Source organism: Convolutriloba macropyga, chromosome 2, assembly GCF_964194025.1.
Source record: "Convolutriloba macropyga chromosome 2, txConMacr16.3, whole genome shotgun sequence".
In the NCBI taxonomy this organism is placed as follows: Eukaryota; Metazoa; Xenacoelomorpha; order Acoela; family Convolutidae; genus Convolutriloba; species Convolutriloba macropyga.
Genome location: NC_134469.1, coordinates 12,011,197 through 12,020,975, shown reverse-complemented (window position 1 = coordinate 12,020,975; position 9,779 = coordinate 12,011,197). Strand labels below are relative to the sequence as shown.

General features: G+C 38.2%; 1 protein-coding gene across 1 annotated transcript; it reads right to left on the bottom strand.

The window, feature by feature from the left end:
- Positions 1-2,973: 2,973 nt before the first annotated feature.
- Positions 2,974-6,483, bottom strand: LOC142356511 (uncharacterized). Its single transcript, XM_075408408.1, has 3 exons — positions 6,292-6,483; positions 5,066-5,898; positions 2,974-4,519 (listed from the first exon to the last, which is right to left on the bottom strand). The coding sequence occupies exons 1-3, from the start codon at positions 6,461-6,463 to the stop codon at positions 3,539-3,541; spliced, it is 1,986 nt and encodes a 661-aa protein (XP_075264523.1). The 5' UTR covers positions 6,464-6,483; the 3' UTR covers positions 2,974-3,538.
- Between the last annotated feature and the right edge of the window lie 3,296 nt (positions 6,484-9,779).

The window sequence follows — 9,779 nt, the reverse complement described above, 5'->3', positions numbered from 1 at the left end:
TTGAAATCAATTGCAAATTCTAATCAAATAATGCTTAAAATTATGATATTCATATCTTCAGAGCCAATTCTGTATCTCCAGAGGCTATCCAGTAACCACAGACCAAGCCTTAAAAAACTCACTGGCTCATAAAGATCGATAAATTAGGTAGAAAATAATTTAAAATGAAAATTTCGAATTTTATCAAAAATTTAAAGTTCGTTCTATTAAAATGTTGAAAACTATTCCATTACCCCTAGCAACTATGTAGCAGCAGAATATCAAGCGCTGGAGAAGGTAACCTGGTTAGTGAGGCAAGAAAAACTGAACAAAAGAAAAAATTTTAAAATATTGAAAATTGCAAATTTTATCAAAAAAAATTTTAAAATTCGAAATGTTAATTTGTTGGAAACAATTCCATTGACAATAACAACCAACCAGTTAATTTTTATCGGACCGTGGAATAGGATATCGGGCCCATGAGGCTGGTCAAAAATCAAAAATTTACAAAGACTTACAAAAATATGAAAAAAATTGCAGATCTTATTTCAAAAAATGCTAAATTTAAGACATTTTAATGTTGGAAACCATTCCATTGTCACTATAAACCACGCACTGTCCTAATATTAAACCTTGAAGATTCGCTGGCCCCTGAGGCTGGAAAAACTCAAAGAATGACAAAAACTTGAGAAAAATAGCAAAAATTGGTATCAATTTGCGTGTTTCTATTTGAACCAAAACGTATGGCTCATAAAATGGACATAACAAGTAATTTGTCCCCCAAAAGTCCTTCATCAACCCTTAAAAACTTTAACCTAAGTTAATTAGTCTTAGGTTGAAAATTTGAAAGGTTGATGAAGGTCTTTTGCGAGATAAAATTACTTGTTATGACCATTTTATGAGCTCTATGTTTTGGAACAAACAGAAAAACCTCAAAACAAAAAATTGCACCATTTTGGACTCAAAAACTCCTCAAAATGACCTTTTAACCTTAAATTAAGATCATGCCAACAGTTGGACCACTCTAAGCACTTCAACGACTACTAAAGCCCACTTTGAGCCTCTACGGAAAGTTAATGACCGCTGGGCTTTACCTGTTTATCCGGTTTTGAAAGATCAAAGTTAAAAAAAGTTATTAAAAATGCAAAAATTAGAATCATTTTGTGTGTTTCTGTTTGTACCAAAACTTATAGCTCATAAAATGGTCATAACAAGTAATTTTGTCCCGCAAAAGTCCTTCATCAACCTTTAGAAACTTCAACTTAAGACTAATTAACTTAGGTTGAAGTTTTTCAGGGTTGATGAAGGTCTTTTGCGACATAAAATTACTTGTTATGACCATTTTATGAGCTATATGGTTTGGTCCAAACAGAAAAACCACAAAACGAAAAATAGCACCATTTTGAGCTCTAAAACTCCTAAAAATTGACCTTTAACCGTAAATTAAGGTCATCCCAAAAGTTGCACCACTCTAAGCACTTCAACAACTACTAACACCCAACTTAAGCTTCTGCTGAAAGTTAATGACCGCTGGGCTTAACCTGTTTATCCCGTTTTGAAAGATCAGAGTCAAAGAAAAATGTATTAAAATTGCAAAAATTAGTATCATTTTGCGTGTTTCTGTTAGTACCGAAACATATAGCTCATAAAATGGTCAAAACAAGTAATTTTGTCTCGCAAAACACCTTCATTAACTTTTAAAAACTTCAACCTCAGACTAATTAAACACAAAAATCAAAAAATCCCAAAAAATGCAAAATTGCACCATTTTGAGCTCAAAAACTCCTCAAAATGACCTTTTAACCTTAAATTAAGGTAATCCCAACAGCTGCACCACTCTAAGCATTTGAGGGACTACTGAAGCCCACTAATGGTCTCAAAGGAGACTTAATGCACACCATCTTAAAACAAAGCGTACCAATACAATCCAAATTCTTTGGATTGTAAAAAGGAAAGCACCTAAATAATAGCCTTTGAGAGGCTGACGGCGGCTATTAATTACAAGGACCATAAAATTAACCAAAAATCATCCAAAACGGCAACACTGCTACTTTACGGCCTTAGACCACTGACAGGCACGGCAATTTAATTCTGAGGCGCCAGTAAAATAGAATTTTTCGCGGGTGCAGAAAAATTCTGTTCAAGGAGGGGTTCGCACCACGGTCTCCAATGTGAAGCATTACCCACTCCGCTATCATTCCCCTTGTGACAGCTTATTAAAAAATCGCTTTGGTTTTAGCAATAGACAATCTATCAATAAGAGCAATTTACGTCAAGCAAAAATCACGAAGTTAAACGTGAAAAAGTCATTCGAGAAGTGAAATCAGAAGATCAAAACAGTCAAAGGAAATTTTTGCATTAAAAAAGACACGAGCCTTTACAATAATCACTTCAAACTTCTTTCAAGAACAGTTAAAACTAAAACCAATGACAATTTTGGAAATTACAGCAGAAAGCGAATGAAAAAATCTGGGAATGTGAACAAACAGCAAATTCACCCGAATGCTAACAAACCACTGTAGCTCCTCAAAACAGAATAAATTCGGAAAAACCCTCCAATGAAAATATCCAACGCTTGACGGGCTTTAATAACACCTCACGTCTCAACGTAAAATACATCAATTGGAAAGAAATTTACAGAAAAAAAACAGGTTGACCATATAGTTCCCCCAGCACGAAGTCCGATGGGAGCCATTGAAAAGACGTTTGACGTTCGCCAAAAAAATTACCAAAAATGTTGACTGCTTTCATTAATTATTATGATAGCAAATTCTACAAGCGTAACGAAATCCACCCCAAGTGACAACGAAAGCCAAATGTTGTGTCGTTCGCATTATAGCTCTCCAGTTGACTGGGGCTAGAGCATGTACCCCCATCCCTCCATTACCTTAAATATATAAGGGGGGCTATAATTTTGTGAGGGAGGGGGCGCTGTAATGGGAAAGACCCAAAATATCATTCTACGTTCAAATGTACATGATCCTATTTAAAAAATAGTTCAGAGAATATTTATTTCCAACTACTAATTATTTTTACTACAATTATAAAAGCAAATTTAAAATAGATCAACAGCTTTATCTTAATATTCTTCAACTATAGCTTGCAATGCTCAAGCTAAAATCTTACATAATGCAATGCAAAGTCTAGCTTCAATAAAAGTGAGTGAATTCTGTTCCGAGAAAAATAATAGATGAATATCTAAAGTTGAGTGATAATTTGATTAACAAACGCCCCCTAAAACCAAACGCATTATAGCTGTGACATGTAAATTATCATCTAATTGATATAGCTCCAATCAAGCTCGTGAGCCATTAACTAATTTTGAGAATCATATTTCAGGCGCAAAAAATTCTCTCAACTTTAGTTAAAAAGTTTTAATCTTGATTGTACCAGAATAGAAATGCAAAATCAGCTTAAAGGTTACTCAGAGTAAAATGAAACTAACGCGAAAGCAGTGCTTTCGACACTAAGGCTTGAAGACAGAAAGATGAAATTATTTCAGAGAAGTTTCACAGAGTTTTATCCGAACTACTTTCATGAATGATAACATGAGACAGTTCTAGAGTTTTGGAGATTGTTTGTCCTTCATTCGCTGTTCCCTCAACACACGCATACTATTCACAACTTGGGTCCTGTCGGAATCAACTTGAGTATATTCGACCTCTTTCCTTTTGGAATCCGGAGTCGATGTTAGGGATCCTGGTTTGGTGTGATCCAAAGATCTGGACGTTTGGAGCCTGGGTTGAATAGGCGACGCTGTATCTGGCTTTGCAATCTCAGCAGCCGATGCAAAGTTGAATGTGTTGATGTTTGTGTACTGGGTACCACCAGGACCCAAGAACACTTGCGGCATGTTATGATACGCAGGGCTGTCCGGGGCCAGTTCAGTATAATTTATCTCTTTTTGAGACCACTGGAACTTGTTGTTGTTATTGATGAGCGTTGGTCCGGCAGAACCAGGAAGGCTTGACGATATTCTGCTTTTATGATTAAACGAAGAGCCGGGAGTACTTGAGACGCTGTCCGGAAGTTGCGACACACTTTCGGCATCTGACGCAGAGTTTGAAGAATTGACGCTATCGTGACTGATTCGACTTGGTGACGGTGGCATGTCCAAACCGATCGGTTGCGCACTTTCAAAGAAGATCGGCATTTCATCTCTCTTCTTGCTAAACGAAGTCACGGGACTCAAAGGAATCGAGGAGTAAACCTCATTGAGCTGGCGGTTTCGACTACCCTGTGGATTGCAAGCAGTCAGACTCAAAATACCCGGACCTTTATTTCGGCGACTTTCGGACAAACTTCGATGACTATTAGAAGTAGCGTTGCTAGCAAAATGAGTAGTATTAGGGACGGGAGGAGAGCTAACATTTGCCTGCTGAGGTTTAGCTGAGCGGTCAACTGGGGGTGGTCTAGCTTGATCTTGCAATCTTTCAAGGCCGTCAATTTCATCTCGGGGTGACTTTTTGACGTCGACTTGAGGCTTATCTGGCAGAAGGTTGAGATAGTGCTCGTGCTTCCCCTTGACACCACCATTCGCCTGAAGCATACATAAAAAAATTCATCAAAATGAAGGTCGGGCGAATTGCTCTCAAACGACCTTAGCGCGGTTGGCTTCGTCAGTAGCTAGGCACGGTTTAGTGAGGCTAGCTTTAGCTTAATTGAAGGGGCGTAAGTGAGCGCAGCGGGGGGGGGGGGTCACCGGGGGACTGATGGTGTGGCAACAGGGGGGGGGGGGGGGGGGTGGGTCAATCTCTCAGAACAGCCCTTCGCACCATAAGTATAAGTCTCCAAAACAGATTCTGTGAATCGCATACATGAAGACTAGTGAGCTGAAAGTCTCTAAGGGCACTTACTAATTTAATTGCTACAAACTTCGTTTGAGAGCAATTAATAATTAAGCTGAGATAACTGCCGAATTTTTCCATCAACTTGAAAACGGATAGGATCAAGAAATTTATAGAGCCGTAAAAAAGCTTCCATTTGCCGAAAAGAACCTTGGTTTGCCACTGCACTGAACGCAAACCTTTTAAGCATATTTTTGGACACTTTTTCTCTCAGTCATCATGGAAAATAATTCACAAACCTGCGCTTGATAAGGATCCTGAGCACCATTAACGCCGTTGATATTCTGAAGAGGCGGGGCAAAGGATGACTTTAGAATAGGAGCTTCGTTTGGAGACGGTAGCATCCCGTATCCACCATATTCGGCCATGTAGCCTCCACCTCCATCTGTTGCAGTACTTGCATAAGTAGGACCATAAATGTCGCTTTGATCGCCGAAGTTATTATTTACATTTCTCTGGTTGTTATTACTCCTAACAGGTTGCATACTGACGGAGCCATAAATTTGGTTGTTCAATCTAGAATTTGGATCAGTATCGAAGTATTCGGTAGCCGCTGATGCATGATACTGGGCTTCTCTGCCGTATTCGGCATTTGGTGATGTATCTCCAAGAGTTTCGTAAGGCGCTGCCAAACTGCAGCTATTTTGGACTCGATGTGCCAAGTCAATAGACATGTTACTTCGTGCCGGCGCGTCCTGTTGGTAGTAGTTGGGATTTGAAGGCATCGGTTGAGTTGGTGAAGTCGCTCTACGTGCAGCATTTTGGTCAGCAAAGGCATCATTGTATTCGGTGTCTGGAGATTGCATTTCAGATGCAGTCATTCTATCATTCAATTGAAGCTGGTCGCGTATGGTCGCTGGTGAGATGCTACTTGTAGCAGCAAAGCCACATGATTCACAGATCTTGGCCACCCATTCTTTCATTTCGTTCTCTTTTTTACTCAGAAGGAAGTACGTTCTTCGAGGTGTCACAATACTGAATGAGAACATTTTCTCGAAGCCTTTCAAGGTATGGCCGGACTCCAGCGTTAGACAGGTAGCCATGTCAATTGAACCCTTCATTTCATCCAGAGCTGTTACATAATACAGACTTAACGTGAAATTCAGATATACAAATACATGTTAGATCAAATTGGCTTTTGCAATAGAGCCCCGCCAATAAGAAACAGCCGCACCACTGCAGTAATTGGCGGGGCTATCTCTACGTCCTGGGTTTACTAATATGGTGCTTTTGGAAATTAGTCCTAGCCCATTAATCTTAGTTGCTCCAGAGATTTAATTATATTTCATCAATTATATTTCATGTTTTTGTTCACAAAGCGTTTTTAAGACCGTCATTACCTAATTTGATTTTTTTAAACAAGACATTCTGGCTGCAAAAATTGTGAATAATAGTGAACTTACAAAAGTAGAATACAAGATTTGCAAATAATTTTTCGAATAGACATTTATGCAAGGACACTAACCTTTCGATTTATTATTAGTTCGATAATATCTTAGATGTATCGATCCATCGGCTTTTCGGTACAATGTGAAGTAGCGGTCCCTCCAACTTCTTCTTTTACGCATTTGATCTTCCGGAGGACTTTTCTTCAAAACTCCACAGTGAAGTAATCCCTGCGAGTCCCCTGCGTACATTTTTAGAGCTTATTTACATGACCTCTGAAAGCAGCTTACTGTTACCATGAGCTACGGCTAATTTGAAATTCCGGCAATGGATGTTGGGATTATCTCCCCGTATATTCATTCATAATGCTATTGCCGTGTCTCTACAGATGCAGAGTAAGCACACATGTTACGCCTCAGGATAAAAGCTGCAAGCGTTATTTCTTGAGGTACAAAAAATTTCCAAAAGACTGTCACAAACTGTAAAGTGAGCTAAAGCGAACCTCATTTTTCTCTTCAATTGAATATTTCATAAACTTGCCATAAACCTTACTCTTGGTTGATAAAGTTGATTCACACTTATGATGGTGCGACTGGGTGCCAAAAGTTTTCAGAGCACATGAGTTATTTTTTAAAAAGCCGCAATCAACAGAAGTGAAATGGAGAGAAATTGACGTCTTCAATTCTTCCCTGTCAAAGAATACTACGTAATGCAATTTAAAAAGTTATTTTGTCTGTGATTCAATTTGTCAAGCTACAAGTTTTGAAAACAACCCATCTCGACTTTTCTCAGTTCTAAGTTTAGGTAATACGAAAACTTCAGAGGTTCTGTTTTCCGCATTTGAGACTGGGAAAGCGGCTTAATAACAATCAAATGTACGAGGCAAATTCTCCATCTGAGAGTGAGAATCTTAAAAAATTGTTAACTTGGGGCATTGAAAATAACTGATGAAAAATTATCAGAGAAGAGTTAGAATAAGGCAAATTGTGGAAAATGAATTGCCAAACCAAAAATGACGCCAAATTGAGCCTTCAAAATTTTGTGACGGTGAGATCTCTCCGTTCTGGAAAAAAATTATTTAACAGCAAAGGGTGATCTAAAAGTTCCTCACGAAAGTTTTAGAACTCGTTATAGATTACTGAAATGTTGTTGTTGTTGATGTACATTCTGTCTGGTGACTGACGGGCATCTCTCCCTTTCCGTGTTTGTTAAAATATCGCCCTCGAGTTCCTGCACCTGTTACAATCACAGACGATTTGCCAGCTGCAGCTATTTGTTTCTAAAAAGTTTTCATCGACAAATTTCCACATGATCTTCAATATTCGTTTTTTCAGACCAATCATTTTCGTGAAGTTTATTTGCTTTTCGAGTCTGTTGAATATGCGGGCCGTTCTAAACATAAATTCGTTTCTCGCTTTTTCAGTTCTACTTTTCAATGTCTTAAACAGTTCGTGAGCTCTTCCAATTTGCTTCCCTCTCAGGAAGCGTAAGTTCCCTAACTTCATTAGATTTCAGTTTTTTAGCAGTAAAATGTCATTCAGTTGCAGATACATAGGAAGAGGCAGAAGATTTAAGAGTTTTAATTGAATTAGCTGGTTTGAATAACTCGTACAAACTGAGAAAAACATTCATTCCTGGAGAATTAATGAGTTTTCCCCTGCATTATAACTTGTTAGCATCTGATTGCTCGACATCGATGTAGCAGATGCAGTTTAACAATTCAGTTTAAACTAATTTGTTGAACAATTCCAATAACCAATGAATTCTGCTGCTACGAAAACTATTGTATAATCAAACGCTTTTCCAAACCAAATATTCATTTTTAGTACTACAGTTACGGGTTCTATTAAACAGGGCCTCAACAAATTGCTCCAACTCCAGATGGTAGTTAAACTCATCTAAGATCTGCCAATGCGAAAACTGTTTCCTTCCTCTCTCCATTCAATACGTTCGTGTTAATGAGAGAAACTGCCTTACCGTACTCCGTCATGCCTTTGGTAACTGTTAAAAATCACTGACCAACGTAGATGGAGTTGCAATCAATACACATGAAATCATAAGTATTATTGGAAATAATTTATCAAAGCTCAACATGAGGATAGGTGAAAATGTATAGTGTTAAGAACGTTTGAAGAGGATGAAAATGAGAGATCTTTCATTTCAAATAAATTTTCTCTATAAACGAGCGTTTTCCATTTGCTCGTTTATCAATTCTAAGTTTGTCCATACCGTCTCCGACAACGAGTACCTAAATCTACGAGCTGAATCAAAATGCACAATTCTTCAAATTCTGTAAATCTAAGACTTAATTTTGAAAATTTGTTAGTTACAAATCGAATTCATTATTTCAAGATGCTCAAATTCTCAGAAGTTTTCAAGATATTGACCTAATATTTCCTTTTCTGCTTTCAGATTTGCAATATCTTAATTCTTTTTGTTATTTTTGCCTGGAAAGGATAAATTAGGGTCCGACAAATAAATTTTGCAAATACAATTTATATCCCTCAATTTTAATAGTTTGGCCGAAGTTTTCTTCGATCTTTTCCGTTTGCGCCCCCCTCGCTATTTGGGTCCATATTATTTGCAACCCCTGGACGGACATGCTAAATTTTTACTTAATGACTTATTTTGTTGTTGTTGCGAATTCACATCTGAGTAGTAGGGACGATATCCCAATCTTCACTCTTTACTCTGCACTTGTTGCAGTCACAGAAGATGCGCCAAGGGCAGCTCTTGCTTTTCACAAAACATTCGTTGAAGAACTTCCATACTTTCTCAATTATACGATTTTTTCAGAACTGCATATACGAAAACAAATTCACATCTCGCTTTCTCTGTTCTCTTTTTTTCTTCAATTAAATATATCAGCAACTCGTATTCATCTCAACAACTTCTGGTAGATCACTGGAGTTTTCTTCAGAGTACTGCTTTCGGAGCAGTAGGAAACCTTTCAATTGCATGAACATCGTTAGTGGCAGCAGATTTAGCTTCTTCAGTTATGTTGCAAAGTCGGAGTTCTCGCCTGTCCCGTCAGCCACTTCAGCGATTTCTTCGAAACAATTCCAAATTCTCGATGTCACTCTTTAGAGTTGACGCACCTGCCAATGCATACAGAAATTGACAAGGACTCACAATTCTCGCATTTCCGTACTAAGGTCAAGAATCTTGCCCTTTAATATCATCTCCTCTTTCCCGCCTCTGAATGAAACTTTACGCATTTTTCTATCATCAGGTCATTCGGTTCTCTTAAAGCCAACACTGCTATCGACTGCCGGTCAGCTTGGATTTCTTCTACCGATAAGAAGAATTTTCAAAACATCCAAAAAACAAAATGCTGCGAGAACCACAATAGTCCGGAGGACCGTTGATAAATATGCGAAACAAGAGAGGACACAGGAGCTATCCTTGAGGTTCAAAGCTTGTGACTTCTGATTCCAATGACATTATTCACTGCAACAAACTCTCTTTATTTTGTCGAATAGTCAATTAGCACCTCTTTGAAGCTCTCGCTAACACAAATTTGATTCATTTCATCCAAGAATTCCAAGCGAGGCATCCGATCGAAGA